Genomic DNA, 20,660 nt, shown 5'->3' with positions numbered 1-20,660 from the left:
GAGACACGATTGCTTCCCTGGACAGCGGGCAGGCACCGTTAGCGTCATTCGCCTCGCTTGCAGGTGTGCGATGAGCGGGCCAACATCGTCCGACCGAAGCTTAACGGAAGATTGATGATTTCACGGTGGTTCAGACTGCTCGCCGAAACGAAACAAAACGAAACATCATGCGCAGACACATAAATTCCAGCCATTTGTACTGCTACACAGATTATCACGATCAATGCTGTGGAAACAGTCCACCACATCTGTCAATTGCCAAGTAAAGCAACGCCCCGTTTCTCGACCCACGCCACGCAATCCATTAGTGATGGTGGTATCGTGAAGCTATGTGTGATCCCAAATTTCCCAAATTTTCTTTTAAGCAGCTGCTTTTGCTTCGCCATTCGTCTCTCCGTTTGTGGTTCCCGGCATCTGTACTGGACCGCCGGGCGAGTCTGGTAGTCGCGCAGTCAAAACCTCTACGCCATCCTCGGTCACGAGTAGGGTGTGTTCTGTACAATGTTAGTTCTGAAAAGGATATTTGGACGAATGGGTGAGAGCCTACCAAACTGCGCAGTCAGAGAGCCATCTTGGGTCACACTTGTCCACTCATCGGGCCAAGTCTTGTCCCTGTGCGAACCAACACTGATCATGGGCTCGATGGTGAAGCACATGCCAGGCTTTGCTGATCCAACTGCCTTGTTCTTCGCGTAATGAGGAACGTTGGGCGCGCAATGGAAGAGCTGGTTGACACCGTGCCCGCAGTACGTCCTGATTACGCTGCAGTTCTTGCTCTTTGCGTGCTTCTCGATGACGTTTCCGTACTCGCGGAAGAGTGTGCCTGGCTTAACAATCTCGATAGCCTTGTCCAAGCACTCTCGTGCAGTCTCCGTTACCCGCACCGCGTCTGGGTTGGCCAGAGCCTTGTCTCCGATGTAGAATGTTTCGTTTAGATCCGCATGGAAACCGCCGTGGTAGACGGAGATGTCAACGTTCAAGATGTCGCCATCTTTCAGCACGCGCTGGTCGGGGATGCCGTGGCAGATGACCTCGTTTAGCGATGTGCATACGGATTTCGGGAAGTGGCAGTAGTTGAGGGGTGACGGGTAAGACTATTGCTGTCAGCACATCGCTCTGTCTTGCTATGATTGCCGCTCCTCTTACGTCGCGCTCGATGGTAGCCTTGTGAACGATCTCATCGATGTAATCAGTAGTAACTCCAGGCTTTGCCGCTCTCCCTGCAATATCCAGGATCTCTCGGCCGTAGCGGCACACCTTGCGCATCGCATCTTGCTCCTCCTTGTTCAGAATCGTGATCTTGTTCCTGTTGACAAACACCTGCTCCGAACGCGGTATGCCATCCTTGGCGTAGTCTGGGTGTCTGATGTGCTTGGGGACTTCGCGGCGCGGCGAGAGCGGGTATACGGGTCTAAGAGCGCCGGTGTACGAGTACGTGGGAAATGGGTTGTAGTGACCCGTAGCTGGATCCGGGTGAGAAACTACTTTCGGCGTAAAGATGTTTTGGAGAATACTACTTTGTGACTTGTGGACCTTCTTGTGCTCACTCTGCGAGGCCGTTAGATTATTTTGCCTGCGATGTAAAATCAATCTCACTATATACCCAGTTGCGCTTGAAGCAGTCTTGCGAGCAGAAGTAGCTTTCTTTTCCTATCTTCTGGCAGTTTGGACATTGCAGCGAGCCGGCATCGTTCTCGCAGTCATTGCCTGAGCATTTGCGCGGGGCGTCTGTGGCCATCGCGTGTGGTGGTATAAGAGTAATAAGAGGATGGCTAAGGCGGGAAGTGGCCTGTATTTTCTCAGACGTTGCAGACTAGAGCGCGCTACAAAACTGTCCGTGTGGAGTAACGGGTTGCACACAAAAGGTCTGGTGGATTGCTACTCTCGCTCGTACGCCGCATCGTCGAGTCGGAAATCGTTGCAGGGGTCGAGGCCGCCGGCTGCCGATCAAAGATTACTAAGTAGCGGCTAACCGTAGGTCGCGCTTACCTTTTTCGGTCTTGACGTGCTTCATGAGCCCTACTTTGCCATCCTATCTGACTCTTTGACTTTCTGGTTATGCTTTGATAATTGTCACCCGTGTCTCAGCTTTTTTCGTCCCTGTAGAAAATGGGGTTTTACCTTTCTTTTTTTCTCCCCTTCTCTTACTCCCCACCTCACACCACCCCGCCTCAGAACACGAACTAGTGAATCCATCATTTTTTAATCCATCATCGCTCGCGCTGCCTCTCATCATGACGCAGAAAGTAGTCGTAGTTGGAGCCGGGCCAGTTGGCTCGCTGGCGGCGCTCTATGCGGCTGTGCGTGGATATGAGGTAGATGTCTACGAACTAAGAGCAGGTAAGACATGACCTGTGGACCATCTCGGTGCTAGCGAGTACCCTAACACTAGCTAGATCTCCGAGACCCTAATACTACACCACTAAACTTCTCAAAGTCCACCAACCTTGCTCTCTCTGAGCGAGGTATACACTCCCTTCGCGAGACAGGACTATCCGACCTTGCCGATGCGGTACTGGCGGAAACATTTCCCATGCATGGTCGCATGATTCATATAAGGAAAAATGGAGAGTATGTTCGACAACCGCAGATTTATGATGCGAGAGGAAGAGTAAGCATGATTTCATCGTTCAACCTGGTTTTGTGCTGATTCGAGTAGAGCTTGCTGGCTATGGATCGAACAGGTCTGAATAAAACATTGCTCGACCATCTGGAGGCCATGCCGAATGTAAAGCTCATGTTCAACCACAAATTGGTCGGCGCAGACTTTCGAAAGAAGACAGCATGGTTCGAGCATCGAACTAAGTCTCCTGAAGAGCAGGGCGACGAGTTCGAGATCAACTTCGACCTCATGATCGGTGCCGATGGTGCACACTCCGCGGTTCGGTATCACCTGATGAAGTTTGTTCCCATGTCGTTCCAGCAAGAGTACATTGACAAACTCTGGTGCCAATTTCACGTTCCTCCCTCGCCCAACGGCGACTTCCGTATACCTCCAAATTACCTCCACATCTGGCCTCAAGATGAGTCTATGTTCATTGCACTTCCGAACCTCGACAAGACATTCACGTCTACGCTGTTCTTGACTAGAGAAGGATTCGAGAAGTTGGATGCATCTGGAAAAGTCGTCGAGTACTTTGATGAGAAGTTCCCAGGCGTTGTACCAGACCTGATCACGGAAAACGACCTCCGCGAGCAGTACACGTCCAATCAGCACCTGCCTTTAATCTCGATCAAATGCACTCCATATCACTATGAAGATTGTGGCGTCATTGTCGGCGATGCCGCGCATGCTATGGTACCGTTTTATGGTCAAGGGATGAATGCTGGACTGGAAGATGTTCGCGTTCTGTTTGACTTCATTGACAAACATCCAAACGATCGGTCCAAGGCCTTAAGGGAATACACTAAAGAGCGAACTCCCGATGCACACGCCATTAACGATCTTGCCATGGGTAATTATCGCGAGATGGCAAGTGATGTCAAGAAACCGCTATATCTATTGCGGAAGTGGGTGGAAGAGCAGCTCTACCTTTACGTCCCGAGCGCTGGCTGGGCTACTCAGTATTCGCGCGTCACGTTTAGTAACTTGCGATACTCCAAAGTTATCCAAGCGTCCCAAAGACAAGCTAAGATACTGCACGGGGTAGTTGGCTTAGCGCTTGCTTCTGTCGCCGTCACTGCGTTCTGGTTTGCGAAATCCGGCGGTGCACAACAAGCGAAGATGGGAATTATGAGGTCAATTTGCGTAGTTGCACAGAGAATGCAAAAGATCACAGAAGGGTGAGCTGCAATGGCGAAAGCATGAGCGATGACTTGTGCGCGGTCTGTAATATTATATCACTTCAAAGCGCTGGTTCTCACTCGCGCTAACGTAACCTTATCATATAGATGTCGTTACACGAGCGGTTTATATCACCGTTATTCGCAAAAGATTTTCTTCATATCAAGAATATACTCTACTTCCTGGCCTCAATGTTGGCTACTCAAAAGTTCATTCGCGGGCCGGTAACCGCTATCCCAGGAAAGATAACACAAGGAAGGTTGTAATATCAAGGTTCTGCAGTCGAATACGAAACCACATCCCACCACAACGCTATGACGATAAGCTTCGCAGCGCCACAAGCGGCAAGCCACGTGAGCTCCGCGTGGATGTGTTACTGCCCCACAAGCGAAATGTGGGGAAGCGATTCGGAGTGAGTGCATGTTGTGGCGCTCGCTTGCAGTGGCATCAACTTTCGACAAACTACATCTGGAGTACAAGCAGTCGATATGGTCCAGGGTCACGATCATCTCGCTTACGCACTTCCATGAGCAGTGTATTTGCGTTACAGCCATTTCGATGCAATCTATCATCAACTTCTTTCGCATTCGGTGCAAGTCAAGCCGGAAATACTGGTATCTTCATAGTCGCGTTGATGTCTCCCGGGTGTGTGGCAACGCATCTCCACTTCTTCGATACACAAAGCCATCTATGTTACACTCTACACACTATGCGGATAAATTCGCCAACCTCTCACAGCCCACACAACAAACATGGTACCGACGCTTACGACCTTCCAGAAACAGCGTGTTCACCGTACTCGCAAGGTCACATTCACCAAGGAGAGTTTGGCATGGCTTGGGCTTGTAATCACAGACTGTTCTTTGGATGTAGGCCCACGCTCCAGAAGCCTCAGAACCTCATATCCGGGTCGCAGTGAGGTCAGTCACGCGTGGCAGTAAGGTCTTAACCTGGATAAGCTGGTTGCTATTCTAGTTTATCTTGCACGCGTGCTTGTATATCGCCGCTCTGTACTTTGCGCTATGGTTGTCGAGTGGATGGATCTCCAGCGCGGCAGCTTGGCGAGTCTCGATTTGTTTTTATTAAGGCATCTTGTCGCTCCAGGTTCTGCTTGTGACACGCACAATATTTTTCACTCCTTTGAAAACTTCAAGCTCATCTTTTTGTGCGGTTGCTCTATCTGTAGACAGCACGAAATCTTCTAGATTGACAATACTGTCGAAATGTATTTCACCTATGGTCTCGCGGCTTTGGCCGGCCTTGGTGAGTAAATTCGGCTTACACGGAGTGCAGTTCCAACTGACAACGTGTAGCTCAAGCATGGCCAACGTCAGAATCACAGCATCTAGCGCCTCGCGCTGTGAGCTACGTGGACTCGGAAACAGGCTTCACATTCTCCGAGACCAAGGCAGCTGCAACACTCAGCTCCAACATCATCTACCGCATAGCGCAACCTGCCAATGTTCCAGCAGGTCAGCCCTACGACGTAGTGCTCCAAGTTGTTGCGCCCAACTCTCTCGGCTGGGTCGGTCTTGCCTGGGGCGGTAGTATGATCCGTAACCCTCTCACAGTCGCATATCCTAACGGCCAAAAACCCACTGTATCTTCACGATGGGCCACGTAAGTCACCTTTATCCAGAAATAGCCACAATTCTCTCTGACACGTACGAAAGCGGCCACTCCACGCCTCAACAATATCCCTCTGCAACTTATACGCCTTTGACCACTGGCAACAAGTCAAACAACACACACTGGCAATACACCGTCAAATGTACTGGCTGCACTACGTACACCGGCTCATCCGGTACTGTACGCGTTGATCCCAGCGGTAGCAAACGTCTTGGTTTTGCCTGCGCGCAGGGAAAAGTGTCGAACCCGTCTTCGACTAGCGCAACGATTCCGGTGCATGATGTGTACAACTACATCACGCATGACTTCTCCGCGGGTGCAAACCAGAATTTTCAAGCTTTGTTGAGCAAGAACGGGGTTGCGAGCACGGGAGAGACAGGGAATATCACAGGGAAAATTTAGATTTGCGTATCGTATAAGCTGTAGACTGACAGGGAGGGGCTAAATGGGGGTTTTGTAGATATCTTTGCGTCTTCCTTGAATATATTTGACATAGCACAAGTCCATGTGTTTTTTGGAAGTTGCTTGATGCTGCGCTATGAACTTCTGGTTTTCACATGTTAGAGCTCTGGGGAGAAGCTTCCCCGGTGTGTTCAGTATGGCTCAACATAATTGCTAGAAACGCCCTTGGTGCTTCGCCACCCAGCTATGTGAGCGAGCTTTGTCTGTCGACTTCGTACTATTGCTCTTGAAGTGTCAAGACTCCTAGACAGATACGGTAGGCAGAAACTTCTTGCGCAACAAGGCCAGACGTGGAGATGAGCGGATAGGAGGCGACTATGGCTAATAGTCACGGAGTAACGGCGTCACGGGCAGATTACATGGCAAGGGTAGAAATTCTGGTAACAACAAGGTGCATTCGCATCGTCCTCGGTGATCTAAAGAATTATACAGAACAATGCCAAACGAGTGGTAAGCAGAAAGCACCACCTCAACAACTCTCAGCAATGGGGAACCAAGCTAGTAGTAAGTGCGTCGCCGCAGCCATGAGATATTTGTAGGGACCGATCGCGTCTAAGCCTTGATGGCCATGTCACCGAGTGGCATCTCCTTGAGCCCTGTGGTGCATGTGTTAGCTTCGTGCTACATTCAAGCAGATTATTGATGAGGTACTTACAGCCGTCAACGTCTTCAGGAGCTTGTTGCTTCTTCTTGCAAGCGTTGTATTGAGCGGGCTGCTGGACGGTAAGACCAGCTTTGGGACATGCAGTGTTGAGGTTGCATTGATTGTCCATGGCTTTCTGGAGAGAGTCGCCTTCCCAACCGAAGACGTAGTCGCCGTGTGCAGCAGCACCGCTAGAAGTTCATAATTAGCCGTGCTCTATCTCGCTGGAGACAAGGCTGCCAAGTGAAAGTGGACCTCGCGAGAAGACGTACCCAATGTTCATGCTGTAAACGAAAGGATCTGAACCATCAGTGGGCCACAAGCTCTTGTCGGCAAACTTGTTAACATCCCACATCAGTTCGTACATGATCTGAGGAAGCTTGACAGGGTGAGTGGATGGGCAGGCACCACCTCCATTAGCACCTGAGCCTTGGCCGTAAGCAACGTGACTTTGGTGGTCTGGTGAGTCGAGGTTTTTGCCGTCCCAGCAAGTAGGGAAGATGATGGTCTGGCGGATAAGCTTGCACTTAGGGTCCTTGGGGATGGCGACAGTGTCACTCCCTGAGCAAGGTGCGCCACCGACGAAGGTACTCTCAGAGGGGGAAGTCCAGCAGCGATGGCAGATGTTGGATAGCTTGACTTTGCTGTTGTCGGTGTTGGTAGCTGAGCCTGCAAGCATGCGGAAACCCTTCTTGAAAGCGGTGGTTTTGCCGCTGGGGATATAGTAGACATCAAGACCGCCGTCGTTGATGAGCTTTCCTTGTGGTCCACCATTTCCAATCTGAGCCATGTGTTAGAAGCGTGCCCTATTGTTTTCTTCCCCGCTATGATGTTACGTACCTGAGGCACGCGAATGTATGTGCCTAGAAGACGGAGGTACAAAGTCAGTGTATGTCTCACATACGTTTCGTGCCTTCACAACTTACCGTTCTTTGCCTTGAAAAACATCACAGCAGTCCAGTAGTTCGATTTATCCTGGACGAAGCTGCAGGAAGTGCACTTCGAAAGCTGCGCGGGGTCGTTTGCGGGGTCCATGGTGATGTTGAAGGAGTCACCTCCGACGATCTGATGAAGATGAGGTGTGTACTTCACGCCGGGGTTGACAAGAGGATCTGTTCGTTCGACGACAAGCTGCGAGCAAGCAAATCGCAACATATTTTGTGCAGCAACATTCCCGGCGAGGGCCGTTGCTGCAGCGAGTAAGGTAGCCCACTGCATTGTGACTAGCGATTGTAACGTAGTTTTCGACTCGTGAAGGTGTGAGTGATACTCGACGAAATGAACGATGATGAGTGAAGAGACGCAGAGTTCACAGCCGTGTCCTGTAGTAACTTCTCTTATAATGAGAACGCAATAGTAATCGCCGAATTGGGGTCGTCCACGAGGACAACTGCCGGACCACGGGGAGATCCTGATCGATCAGTTCTGCATATTATAGGTTTAATATAGAATGGTATGATGATTGGGCTGGGGAAGCATGCAACGCATATTGTTTGCCCACTTCGTAAGATGAACCAAAGAACAACAAATTCTGGAGTGTGCACTGGGAAGGTCGTTGCAGCTTGTCAGGCTCGCTGCCAAATCATACTGCTGATTTGACCACTGACGAGCCCGGATGCCCGGATGCAGGCTTTAGATTTGCCGCCCATGATATTACGCCCGTGGCATCGGAGGCAAAGCGCCCTTACGCTGTATTTTCCAAGGCACTTGGCTTCTATCTAATCAACAGATAGGAGTCGGTGTAATGAACGCCGAGCCCCCCTTGAAGACTAGAGTCTGCGAAGACTGGATGATCGATAGCTTGTCTGCTGGAGTGCTTCAAAAGGTGCTGTAGAAAGTCAAGAGACGTCTGAAGTGCAATAGGTCGCCAGCGTGACTATTGTCGACTTTGTGCAAGTATTCAACGAGTAGAGCTTCGTCAGTCACATCCACCTACAGCGTGTGAAGCGTCACATCTTGAGAGTGATCAAGCGTGGGGTGAGGATCAGCATCACAACCCAAATTAACGTGGGTCATCCACCACTTGAACATGCCGCCGATGTGGCCTACATGCTTGGATGCTTTGGATCTTCCAGTTTATTCGAATGAGAAGTTATGGATGTATTTTTGAGGCTGAATGACATACAAGAATTGTTGGGCTCCCACATTGGCGATATTACGTCTTGCGTGCGGTGCTTTCGGACATCCTTGCTGACTTTAGTGTCAGTTTGATGTCATCAGGCGGTGAAGATGAGTGGGAACAGAGTGTTGGGAAACAGAGACGCCAAGCATGCTCCGATGTCCAGATATCGGGGCTATATGTGGTGGTAAATTCAAAACACTGACGAGCTTTCGATTTCGCTGAAGCACTGCTGTGCGCCAGTAGATGGCGAGGACAAACCATGCAATGACGAGCATACATAGACCGTTATAACATCGTGCATTGGAACTAGGCGCATGTTTCGAAACTCATACGGCGGCCGGAGGTTCTAGTGATTCGTTGTCGCGGGCATGTGGAACGATGAAGTCGGAGCAAGGTTTGACGAAGTCTGCGGGGCGTCTTCGCTTGGCTTTTCACTCCGGAGCAGGCGCTAACACCCATGTAGTGACGCTTTCCTCACTGCATGGAAAATCATCCGCAGACACCTAGCTTTGCCTCCTTCCCGTCACCAAACTCATCTATTGTTCCTCACGCAGGAAGCCGATTGGGGTACGGCCGCCTTTAGCCGCGGCCAATGTGGTCAAGCCTGCATCCTGAGTTGTCCTTTGCGGCAGCCGACATATTACAAAGTGTTTAGATTGGCACCAGCTGATGAAGGCCCCTTATGCTCACTGGCCGGCACTTCAGCCACGCGACTCCTCGTTGTGCAAGGTAGTTCGTGTGGGGTATCGCATGGAAAATTGCCGAGGGCAGGGGTTGCGCATCTCCAGATATTGCGGCTGAAGTGAGAAGTAGAATACTGCATTGTGGGACGATTGAGTATGTGGGAGGAGGCACAGTTCTTGACCAAATTGCTGATGAATACAAAGAAGAAGTTTGGCTATGTTTATCTCAAGGATGTATACACGCGTACCAAATCTCAAGAAGTGGCGTATGTGAACATGTTTCTATCCAGAATTGCTAACCATCCTGACTGCCCGACAAGCCAATCTCCGCGACGACACGATGCCGAGTGGACCAAGCAATTCGCATCCTTAGATAGAGCCAAAGAGTATCACCAAGCAATCTTGGCAAGCAACCCGTTCGGCCATCGGCGCACACAATACTTTCTTGCCTCATCTATGGTGAGCCATCCCATACCAAAAGCAGCCGGAAGGAACCAGTGCTCGACGGATATCGTCCTCGTGTCGATAGTGTCCTGGAGAGATGGAATGTAGCAGAAGATGAAGACAACAACGATCGCGAAGATCATGGCAGGGAAAAGTGACCAGTTCTGAGTCGCTTTGTTGAAGATCGGTGGCTGCTGGAAGATGCTGAGCCTACGGGTGCGAGTAGCAAGTAGGTTAAATATTTGCCTGTCGTCAATGTCAGCTGGTCCTTTGCATCACTGCTCGTTCAGACTTACATGATTACCAGTGTGACGAAGTAGACACTCGAGGCCTGATTTGCGACCTCCGTGACATAGTCCGGATCGTATTGCTCGTCGTACACACCGAACTTCAACCACATTGCCGTGAACGGAACTCCCTTACGCTCCATGTACCAGAAGCTCATAGTGAAGGCCAGAAAGCACTCCAGCAGACCGACGACAAAGTAGGCATGGAAAATAAGTCGAGCGTTCACAAGTCGGTCCTTCTTGGGGTTGCGGGGAGGGCGAAGCATTACATCGGCCTCCGGCTTTTCGTAGGCAAGAGTGATAGCGGCGGCACAGTCGGTGAGACAGCAGATTATGATCTGGATAACGTTAGCTGATAAGCATTGAGCATCAAACCTAGACGTAATTACCATGAGGAAAGACGACAGGATCTGCGGGATACCGAACGCGACATTGGTAACGACCGGCCACAGCTCGCTGAAGCTACCTGCGGGAAGCAAGTAAACTATTGTCTTTTTGAGATTATCGTAGACGAGCCGACCGTATTGGACAGCCTCAATGATGGCGGCGAACGAGTCGAGAAGAACCATATCAGCAGCTTCAATGGCGATGTCTGAACCACTGCCCATGGCGATACCAATGTCAGCAGCTTTGAGCGATGGAGCATCGTTGACACCATCACCTGTCATACCGACAATGTTATCACGTGCCTGGAATTCCTTGACGATACGGAGCTTCTGTTCGGGCGTCGTCCTGGCGAAAACGATCTCGTGATATTGGCAAAGCTGATCCCATTGCGCCTCGTTTAGGGTAATGAGTTCTGGTCCACTCAAGACGATCGACTGCTTCGTAGTGCCGATCTTCCCATCTCGACCAAGAGCGCTGATGTCATCTACCAATGCGGAATTCGAAATGATGCCGCACTCCTCAGCGATCGCCTGAGCAGTGAGCTTGAAATCACCGGTCACCATGAAGATACGGATAGAAGCTCCTCGAAGAACACGCACTACCTCTGGGATCTCGTCGCGGGGCGGATCAACGATACCAACGATGCCGACAAACGTAAGACCCTCTCGGGCAGCGACCATTACTTCTTTCTCAGGATGGCTGGAAAATGGCACAATGGTCGGCTTGCGAGCGAGAAGTATGACACGCTTGCCCTGGCGGGACCAACTGTCTTTGACGGTCTCGATACGAAGGCGTTGGGCTTCAGTAAGCTCCACTTCTTCGCCTTTGTCGTTCAGGAGAAGGTCGCATCGGGGCAGGAGGATATCAGGAGCTCCCTTGACCATGAGAGTGGCGTTGTTGCTCGTCGACGTCTGATTGGTAGGTGTCATGATCCGCACCATGAACTTATTCTTGCTGTTGAATGCAATCTCGAAGACCTTTTTCCAGTCGCGACGCAACTCAGCCACTGATCCGAGGCCCTCAGAAAGTCGAAGTATGGCTTGGTCTGTGGCATCGCCGTTGATCTTGCGCTCAGCAATAGGCAAATGTGACGTAGCGGCGTCAAATTCACCAGAGTTGCAAAGGCCACCGAGGATACGGACGTGGTCCATGATGCTTTGCTTAGGTTTAGAGAGCACAGTGAGGTTCTTCTCAGACCGAAACACCGCCATCATGTCACGCGCGGCATCCGTGGTGTATTCTTCTCCTGCTGCGTAGATGTCCGTGACCACCATCTTATTCTTGGTCAATGTTCCGGTCTTGTCAGAACAGATCACTGAAACGGAGCCTAGTGTTTCGACAGTCTTGAGCGACTTGCAAAGGATCTTGTTCTTGCGCATGATGTTTGCAACTATGGTCAAGCTCGTCGTAAGCGCAATCGGTAAGCCTTCTGGGATGACTAGAAGAAAACAGTAAAGTCAGCACATTTGTGATGGATATACGGATTGGCAGTGTCTTACATGCAACAGCGCAAGAAACACAACTAACGATGAGAAGAGGCACGTCGATCCAAGTGGGATGAGATTTTCTCAGCCATGCTGCCCTGAAATGCGTGAGTACAAATCCTTCAACTCGTAGAGAGCTAAGCATAGACATGTCGCTCGAGACCAACCACAGACATACCAGAGAACCACAACGAGAATCACGACAGTGGTGATGAAGAGTGAGATGATGAGCACGAAACGCAGGATCTCCTTCTGCAGCGGTGTCATGCCAGTCTTTGGATCCGAGGTAAGCTTTGCGATGCGACCGAAGATGGTGTTGTCACCAGTAGCAACGCACACACCCAAGCAGGAGCCTGATATGCAGTGTGTTCCTTGTAAACCGATATTGTTGGTCTCGAGATAGTTGTCTTCAGTTGATTCGACGGTAGCTACGACGGGCTCGGATTCACCTATTGTATGTTAGTCCTCGTACCTAGGTTGCAGACATAATACTGACCAGTAAGGATTGCGCGATCGAACATGGCATCGCTGGAAATTTCAACGAAACGAACATCGGCGGGCAGCTTGTTGCCCTGCTTGATGACAATAATATCGCCAGGCACCAGGTCCAGTGCTGAAATGCTAGCATGCGATCCGTTACGCACAACGATGCATTGATCGGGCAGCATTGTTCCGATAGATGCCATCACTCTACTTGTCGACCAGTCTTGCCATGCATTGAAAGCGGCTTGTATAAGCCAGACAGCGATCAATACACATGCAAGCGCCAAGTTGGCAACAGCTGGTGGATGACCAAGAGGCCTCCAGGCGATGAATACGAGTATACCGGCAACGACGAGGATGCTACCAAAGCCACCGAAGAAGTAGCCTATGATCTTCCAGAGCAGGCCCGAGGGTGGAGGTGTCATCTTGTTCTGACCATGTTCGCTGAGGCGACGCTTTGCTTGATCTTCGGAAAGTCCCTGCTCGATATCGACAGAGAGGCGGCGGCACAGCTCGTGGACGGCGAGTGTATGCCATTCGAGATCTGCTAGATCTAGAACACGATACTCAGTACTAATAGCGCTGGTATACTTGAGCAAACTTACCAACAGCAGCCTTCTCTTTGGCTTTTTTCACCTCGATCTGCTTCTTGTGTTGACCCTCATCGATCTCGATGGAAAGCGTACGGTCTGAATATCAATCGAGGAGGTCAGCACATGTTTCACACGAGGTCCACATAGAAGCATTGCTCACAAGTGATAGGCAGTGCAGTCTCGGGCTGAACAGTGCGAGCTCCTCCAGCACTGCGGATGGAGAGACTGCCCACACTTGACCGTCGCGATAGATTACGCTCATGGCGGCGTTCGTGCGTCGCATACCCATCTTCTTCGTCAGGAAGGCGAAGCTCTCCAAAACGGACGCGAGGTGCGACCTTTTCTTCTTCTTGATCCATGTACGGACCTGTCGGTGTAGTGGGCTAGACACTGGATGGAGCACCACAAAGAGATGTGCGGAAAAGAGGTAGAAACGAACTAGAAAGCGAGAAGACAGGTAGCACAAGACTCATGGATGCATGAAGCGCGACTTATACTGTGACAAGTGGAAAGACCATTTGCCGTTATGACAAGCAGCATGGTTCTGGCAGCTCTGGCAACGCGTCAAACACGTGCTCGTTCGCTCTGGGAGGCGTTTCTAGGACGTAAAAAATCCTTGGAAAGCTGAGCTACATGAAATTGCACCAAGAGTGTGGTACAGGATCTTTCACCTCTTTGTCATAGTCGAGTTGAAGCGATTCGACGCACAAATACCTCATACAAACCAAGACAAGACCAGGGTCCTGCAACAGGTAAATCGCGACCGCCAGAGGTATCCCGCCGGACCTTTTCCCACGTGAGCACGATAATCCATTGGCGATGGTGTTGTTCGGGACCGTTGATGGTTAGCCGTGAGCGATTTTCGAACACGTACACAGCCACGCTACGATGCACGAAAGCAGGCTTCTGCCGCTTCAGCCTATGACCATGCGCGATTTTCGACCTCACTTCCCTTTGAATGTAGTCATCTCGTTTCAAAAGAAAGGAGCATGGCTTTCTTGGCGCTTTGTTGATGCTTTGCGGTGGTGAGCGACTGCCTGTTGAAGCAACCCGGGTTTGTGGGCCTTCTCAAGTCCCACCGGCACGTTCATGGCCTAACAGCCACATCGTGTCAGAGGTTGCGTGGACGAGCATTACATGCGTGCTTCAAGTGGACTTAGCGACAACGTGGGGGAGGATGCAATTCGTTTTCGCATTCGTTCATGCCATCATGTGTGGCTCAATGCTGAGTTTCGGGCCCTCGAAAATCACAGTGTGTGCACATAGATCACTGTTTACACAGGCAGGAAGCGTGGCGAGGATATGTACAAAGCCATGAAGGCCATTGAACGGTTGTGCTTTAGGCAGAGTTGTGGGTGGTAAGAGAGGAGGCCTGTTCATACAAAGGGGGGTCTTTTCCAAGGTTGTCTGTGCGCAACGAAGCTCCCCAAGCCAAGAGGCGGCCTGGAGCACGCGAAGCTTACCACCACGTGCGACATTCCTCTCGCAATGGACACCCACCACGCGAATGGACAATCGCAGAGCCCTTCGGATGTGCCCTCTCTCCCCGAACGAGAGGCACAGCCCGCCATCTCGGCATGGCGCCGATATGTCCATCTGTACGCCCCCATGATCGCCAGCATCTTTGCTCTATCCTTGTCGCCAGCCATCCACCAAGCCCTTGGCCTTCCAACTGGCACGAACATACTACCAATCACGGCCTCTTTTGCGATACCCACATATCTCGCAGCATCCTTATTCTACCACACAAACCAACCCGAACCTACTCCCGAGCAATCGATCCGCTTCACGCGTAAAAACGACTTCTACCGCGCAGGTGTAATCGCAACATACGGTCGGCTGTTCGATGCGCCGTACAACGTTACACGCTTCTTGATGGATGTACTATTGAGTTACGGCGCCGACCAAATCATCGGCGAACCTGCTGTTGGCACGAAACAGCGGCGATCAAATTTTCTGGTTGCCTTGATGTGGATTGTCGGTAGCAGAATGGTCGCACTCTGTCTGGCGTTCGATACACCTGTCCTGCAAAGACTCGTCGTCATGGTGGATCGAACGCTCTTTCGCACGGCCTATGTCGCGCTGGTAGATGACGTTCTCGGTGTTTTGACCCAACCTAATGTTCGAACCTTCAAAGGGAAGATCACCCTCATCGCGACCCAAGCATTTGTTATCTGCGCGATCGGACTAGTGTTCGTTGCATGGGCAATGAGCCATTCTGGCGAGATAGAGAGCGCCTTGGCCGAAATGAATGCAGAGTTAGGTGACGTCAGCTCAAAGACCCCATGATGTATTTTCATTTTAGATAAGATTTACCAAGTGTACGAAGCACAAGATCGCAAGGAGCACGAAGAACGTTCGACTACTCTTCGAACCGGACATCCATCACACTCCTCCTTTGATGGGCTCTAGACAGTATCGATACGGAGCATCGGACTGATGCCTGCCTTGCCGAGACTTTCGCACTCAGCGACTCCAAATCAAGACTTATTATCGCCCGAGTACACGTCGCGATTCTGGTTGAACATAGCGATGTAGACTGGTAAGTGTGATCATCGTAATAGCATCATGTATATTTTATGATACCTCTTGCTCATCATCGTGCTATGCTCGTGGTATGTAAAGCTACATGCAGATTTCGCACCTTGACGTGCCAACATTCTCGGGTCATTCTGTTACGTAGAGGGATGCGTTTTTCAAGTGGTCCACACGCCTGAATCGTAGATCGATACATATGCTGTCGATTCGAATAGTAGTTTACATTTGATAGTGGCTCTTAAGTGTACAACGAGACCACATACGTCCAAATAAACAGTTCATCTTTATACGTTTGCTGCAACCAGATATGGCGCTTTGCCTTCTGTTCACCTGGTTGCAAGGTTTTGTCCCAGAGAGATGTTTTGATGTGTATGATGCGCGTCCACCGCATAATGAAAGCGTGCGTCTGCGATACGCACACTGATTTGAACTCTTCCACCCTCGCGACCCCAATTTGTCTACCACCCTCTCTGATACTCGTAGACTCTAACTCTTTAAAGCACACGATTCAAAGTATCTCAGCCTCACGAGCCGCCGTAACTGATCGCTCTTGTCTACGAGCAGCAATCCCTTCATCGTTCCAACTCTACCCATGGTATGTATACAACACGTATCACAGTTTTAGTTATGCTCTGACTGATCACGTATGCCCCATTCTCCCTCGCTATCTTCAGTAGCTGCCGCCCAGCTCGAAAAAACCAACATCGCCGCCATGGACGCCCTCCTACCAACGCCCTAGCCACAAACTGTACTGCTCAGATTCCTCGGTTTGCCCACGGAGATACGCATCGAGATACTTCGACATATGCTAGTCGAGGAGGGAAGGCTGTTTCCGCATAACACAAACCCAAGCTGAAGAGGCAAGGACGAGGCTACTACGAGCTTACCGCGAAGTACGAGTCGACGTTTTCTCTGGCCATGGGTTCTGGGATTCTGGAAACGATATTAGGAGCGAACTGGCTACTGCCAATCGTATGAGGAGTGTTCTTCGGACACATCTGCTTTGACCTGAGGACGTAACATAGGTGGACAAGAGGCATTCAAACATACCATAGAGCAGAACCAAGGATGTGAAGGCGCCGATGATGGAAGACGATTATGCATCGGCTACGGTTAGATGTTATCTCCCCTTTCTCTAGGACACCTTCAAGTGCTGAAAGCTCCCTAATCAAATACCACTTGTTAGACAGAAACCTCCATTGTAATGCCATATGTTCCAAGATGTCACTGTCAATCTCTCCCTGGAGAGTACATTCTTCGAAAACCTCGAAACCAGCGTGATGTTGCCTCTGCGCTTCCTTTGATTTGTAGATTTTCGAAATTCATCCCCTCTCACTACCACTCCCTTAATCCTCTTCGCGTATCGCCTGGGTGACCGTTCGCGAAGGACGCTAGCCCACTCACAGTCTTGGCAGGAAGGTCAAAGGACACAACAACTCTGTCTCACTTCCCCTCTCTTCAGCAGGCCAAAGTCGTATAACCATCAGTATGCAGTCAAATACCCCACCATCATTCGAGTCTATCGTAGCGATGTTCAACAACCTCCCAGAGGACATGCTTGCGTATACGAACAGAGTCGTTGACGAAATCTTGGCCCAGGACCCGAATGGCCTTGATCCCTCTGCCTCTTCGATTGCCTCCAGATTCACGGAGTCTTCAAGTCCTCGTCGTCGGCAGGAAACCGCGGCGTCTTCCCCCAAGCCGTCCCCTCCTCCCCCGTCTCCGCCATCTCCGCCTTATCCTGGTGCGTGGGATCGTGGCCGTGCCTGCGTGGTCAACGCGACCAATACGTACTGGTCGTATGGAAGGGAACATGGAGTATTTTTACCCTCCTTCTCATATTCCCGATTGTATCCTAACGAATTATAGTGTAGTCAAGAGTCGAAGAGCAACCTCGTGGACGGCGAACGAGTTTATATGAAACAACCGAACGGTACTCTTCGCTGGGCAGTCCTCAAACAGCAAGCTCGGGGCACGCTGGCAGCTAGGGCACACCTGAATCAGATGGTGGAAGCTGTAGGCGGCGACCCTGCGACATTCAGAAACAGGCTTGCCAAAGCGGACTACGTTCTGGCTCGAGAGGCACCTACTGGTGTCGTCCGTGAGGAGGACTCTGGGGAAATGTTCTCGCTTTGGTCACCAGTTCACCTGGGCCAACCAGCGTCCAATTTCTTCTGGGGGACAGGACAGTTCGCGAGCGGTACACTGACGATGGCGCCGTCGACCCAGGAGGAGATGGAGTGGTTTTGACGAGGTGGAACACGTGGTCCTTGGACCGAAGAGGCTATCCAGTTGGTGTGCGTGCTCGCTAAACCGATGATGGAAGACATCTTGTCGATGGAGGAGCTGGCCGCTTGATATCAGATAGACCAAGCATAAATGAAGACATATTCCTCTACGTAAAGTCTGCCTTACCATTTTGCATATCCCATAGTTATTTTGAAATGTTGACATCTGGCGTATGCTTCTGCTTCGACACTTCAAGCATGGACAGTGACAGCTCAGTCCATCGGCCCAAAATGTTGCTGACAATTCGTAGAATATCCTTCAGACATACAAGAAGTTCTTAGCGCAGTTTAGGAAGTTGGCATAGTCATGGCTAACGCTTGGGCCTCACAATCCGGCGTGATGTTGATGTTCGTTAAGTGTGTTCGTCTTACACTTTTCTCGCACGCCAGACCGCACCGGCGCCCTCACAACCAGAGACAGAAGCTCGCAAAGCTGTATATCCCCTGAAGGTCTACCGTCATATTCAGACCGATCCCGCTGACGTTTTGTCAGCTCCCCGCTCAAACCACCACGACCAGACAAGAGTCGCCTGAGGCATTGTGATCTCGCTCGGCAATTCGAACCATCCATACCGCGACGCTTCATCGATATGTCGACGGAAACCATAAGGATAGCTGCGTCTTCGCAAGATTCTTTCTCGCGCCTGCCAGAGGAGGTGATCACACGCATCATGAAGTGCCACTACAACAACTATATCGGGGGTGTGCTTCTCTGCTGTGAGACGTTTTTTCCAAAGGATCCAGGCTTCTTGACAGGCCTTTGTTCTTACGCTGCTGAACTACACTGGTGTGAAGACGACGAACGCAAGTATGGTTATCAGCCAGTGGCCACTACAATCGACGCAGCAAAAATCCAGGAGGTCCTGAAGATCCGGCTTGTCAACAAACTCTTCGCTCGCTGCATGCTTGACGCCTTCTTCAAGAGTCCCATCATATTTGAGCATGTGTCATACGATTGGACAGATCCGGGAAAGGTTTTCTGGTTTCTACCTTGCCAGATCGAGCCAAAGCTTGCCCAGCGTGGTGGACGCATTCAAGCTGAATACTACACCAGGGTTCCCTACACGTACCGCTTTGTTTGGAACAAGACCGACATCCATTGCGTAAGAACTGGTATGGACTTAGCTCTGACAAAGCAAACGCATCCGCCAAGTATTACCGACGCCGATGCGTCGCTGCTGGCCAACGATATCGACAGGGTCTTCATCCACAACCCCAGCGGTCTTACTGTTCGCGGTATCCAATTCAGTCGTGATTTGGAGAGTGGGTCGATCTGTGATACCGAATCGACAGCAAAACTAGTTCGATTGTATTGGAACGTGCTTGGGGGTGCACATGGGCAGACGATGGACCTTGACCACAACCAAGAGTTCACTCTAGACCTATGATTCTCAGGGCATGTGGAGCCAGATGTGGCACTTTCAGCTGACACACGGGTCAAGCATTGGCGGAATTGACGGTAATCTAGCATCTTGGAGTGTGAAGGAGCTAAATGGGGGCTCATAGGCGCGTGGCACGATCTGCTCCAGTTGAACTAAAGTAGCCCAAGCTTTCCAAACTTAGTTCCAGAAGCTGTATGCGTGATATAGACGAAGCCAAAGATTCGTGTACGACTCCTGGAGGGTCTCATATCTAGCCCATTAAACGCGAGACTGGCGTGTTGGCTGTATGAAAGGTGTATCTTCCACTTTTGCAAGTTGTGTCTCGTGTAAAAAGCTTCTCAAATGACGCCAGCACTCTATGTTCCACATATTCAATGAGCTGATCCTGTAATTCTTTGATCGTAGGTGCTGTTCGTCGAACCCTCTGGATGCCAGAAATCAGATGAAGAATCTTGTAGGAACTCGGTATTCCGGTCACCATAAGGAAGGGGCGTTGATATAACTGTACTGCCGGCAAGCACATGAAACTCCGACTTCAGACCAAGTCAATGGTGAAGTGAACGTGCAGGCGCTGTTCAATCCATGGCGGTGCTGTTTCGGCGTAGCGATCCTCAGGTTTGGTGTTCGCCTACTCTGGTCTCTCACAGCTTCTGGCTCCGAAATCTTGACAGCTTTACCACACGACCGCCACGTGCGACTATACCTGTAGCCTTAGACACAAGCCTGATAGCTCTCATACGCTGACAATAGTTGCGATAACTGCGATGTGCGCATAGGCATTTCTGCGCCATCGGCCACCGCCGCAGTACCGTACTACCATCGCGTCCTTGGCCACCGATACCATAACGACTGCAACTACGATAACGTCTTCATCAGCCCCCGGGTACCTCCGGAAAGCTCATAACGATACCGACGGCGAGATGGTACTGCTTGTTTCGTCTGCAACGACACCTTCTGGCGGCGTCAGATCGAGTGCGAATGCGACCCCTCTCCTGTAGGTCCTCCTGGCAGCATGCTCGACCTCAACGACACCCACAGACAGCCCTTACAGCATACCGTCACAACCAAGATGATAGCACTGACAGCTATGGATAATATCAGAAGCTCTCCAGGCGTTGGGGGCCCTTGAGGCGATAGAAGCCCTCCAAGCAACCCCTCAGCTAGGAGGCGGATCCGCAAATACCAACATGCTTGCCCTCTCCCATAGGAGCTGAAACTGGCTACGCACCAATTTCCGATCATCGCTTGATCCCGTGGATGCTTGCGGACAGCCGCCTCCGCAGCAAGACAACGCATGCAGTCGGCGGACAAACCAATTGCTACGACGAGCATCTTACAAGGCTCTTTACACACTCAAGCCGGCAACGAATCTCTGGCGTCTCTCAGCCACAAGGAGTGACCAACACTTTATCGTAAAGTGACTTTTGAGGAAACCACAAGATCACGAAAAG

The 20,660-nt window shown here is 50.8% G+C and overlaps 8 protein-coding genes across 8 annotated transcripts; 5 read left to right on the top strand and 3 right to left on the bottom strand.

Moving 5' to 3' along the window:
* Positions 1–360: 360 nt before the first annotated feature.
* Positions 361–1,738, bottom strand: J4E82_000593 (uncharacterized protein; the record flags this gene model as incomplete). Its single annotated transcript, XM_051726914.1, has 4 exons — positions 361–494; positions 548–1,094; positions 1,147–1,548; positions 1,604–1,738. The coding sequence occupies 4 exons, from the start codon at positions 1,736–1,738 to the stop codon at positions 361–363; spliced, it is 1,218 nt and encodes a 405-aa protein (XP_051593339.1).
* A 496-nt stretch (positions 1,739–2,234) lies between these two features.
* Positions 2,235–3,787, top strand: BNA4 (kynurenine 3-monooxygenase, mitochondrial precursor; the record flags this gene model as incomplete). The annotated part of the gene is made up of 3 exons (XM_051726913.1): positions 2,235–2,340; positions 2,397–2,611; positions 2,660–3,787. The coding sequence occupies 3 exons, from the start codon at positions 2,235–2,237 to the stop codon at positions 3,785–3,787; spliced, it is 1,449 nt and encodes a 482-aa protein (XP_051593338.1).
* Positions 3,788–5,007: 1,220 nt separating this feature from the next.
* J4E82_000591 (uncharacterized protein) lies at positions 5,008–5,815 on the top strand (the record flags this gene model as incomplete). Its single annotated transcript, XM_051726912.1, has 3 exons — positions 5,008–5,047; positions 5,098–5,404; positions 5,458–5,815. The coding sequence occupies 3 exons, from the start codon at positions 5,008–5,010 to the stop codon at positions 5,813–5,815; spliced, it is 705 nt and encodes a 234-aa protein (XP_051593337.1).
* A 612-nt stretch (positions 5,816–6,427) lies between these two features.
* On the bottom strand, positions 6,428–7,736 carry J4E82_000590 (uncharacterized protein; the record flags this gene model as incomplete). Its single annotated transcript, XM_051726911.1, has 5 exons — positions 6,428–6,471; positions 6,531–6,709; positions 6,791–7,299; positions 7,359–7,381; positions 7,445–7,736. The coding sequence occupies 5 exons, from the start codon at positions 7,734–7,736 to the stop codon at positions 6,428–6,430; spliced, it is 1,047 nt and encodes a 348-aa protein (XP_051593336.1).
* Positions 7,737–9,712: 1,976 nt separating this feature from the next.
* Positions 9,713–13,360, bottom strand: J4E82_000589 (uncharacterized protein; the record flags this gene model as incomplete). The annotated part of the gene is made up of 8 exons (XM_051726910.1): positions 9,713–9,977; positions 10,064–10,392; positions 10,444–11,879; positions 11,941–12,023; positions 12,104–12,374; positions 12,422–12,961; positions 13,014–13,097; positions 13,162–13,360. 8 exons carry the CDS (start codon positions 13,358–13,360, stop codon positions 9,713–9,715), a joined length of 3,207 nt encoding a protein of 1,068 aa, XP_051593335.1.
* Positions 13,361–14,489: 1,129 nt separating this feature from the next.
* J4E82_000588 (uncharacterized protein) lies at positions 14,490–15,290 on the top strand (the record flags this gene model as incomplete). Its single annotated transcript, XM_051726909.1, has 1 exon — positions 14,490–15,290. One exon carries the CDS (start codon positions 14,490–14,492, stop codon positions 15,288–15,290), a length of 801 nt encoding a protein of 266 aa, XP_051593334.1.
* A 2,118-nt stretch (positions 15,291–17,408) lies between these two features.
* Positions 17,409–17,789, top strand: J4E82_000587 (uncharacterized protein; the record flags this gene model as incomplete). The annotated part of the gene is made up of 1 exon (XM_051726908.1): positions 17,409–17,789. A coding segment is annotated over one exon (381 nt), but the record flags the coding sequence as incomplete, so codon positions are not given.
* Positions 17,790–18,134: 345 nt separating this feature from the next.
* On the top strand, positions 18,135–19,215 carry J4E82_000586 (uncharacterized protein; the record flags this gene model as incomplete). The annotated part of the gene is made up of 2 exons (XM_051726907.1): positions 18,135–18,262; positions 18,321–19,215. 2 exons carry the CDS (start codon positions 18,135–18,137, stop codon positions 19,213–19,215), a joined length of 1,023 nt encoding a protein of 340 aa, XP_051593332.1.
* Between the last annotated feature and the right edge of the window lie 1,445 nt (positions 19,216–20,660).

Source organism: Alternaria postmessia (assembly GCF_024291825.1).
Source record: "Alternaria postmessia strain BMP 2775 chromosome Unknown scaffold_2, whole genome shotgun sequence".
NCBI lineage: Eukaryota > Fungi > Ascomycota > Dothideomycetes > Pleosporales > Pleosporaceae > Alternaria > Alternaria postmessia.
The sequence above is the reverse complement of the archived record's forward strand: the minus strand, read 5'-3'. Positions and strand labels throughout refer to the sequence as shown.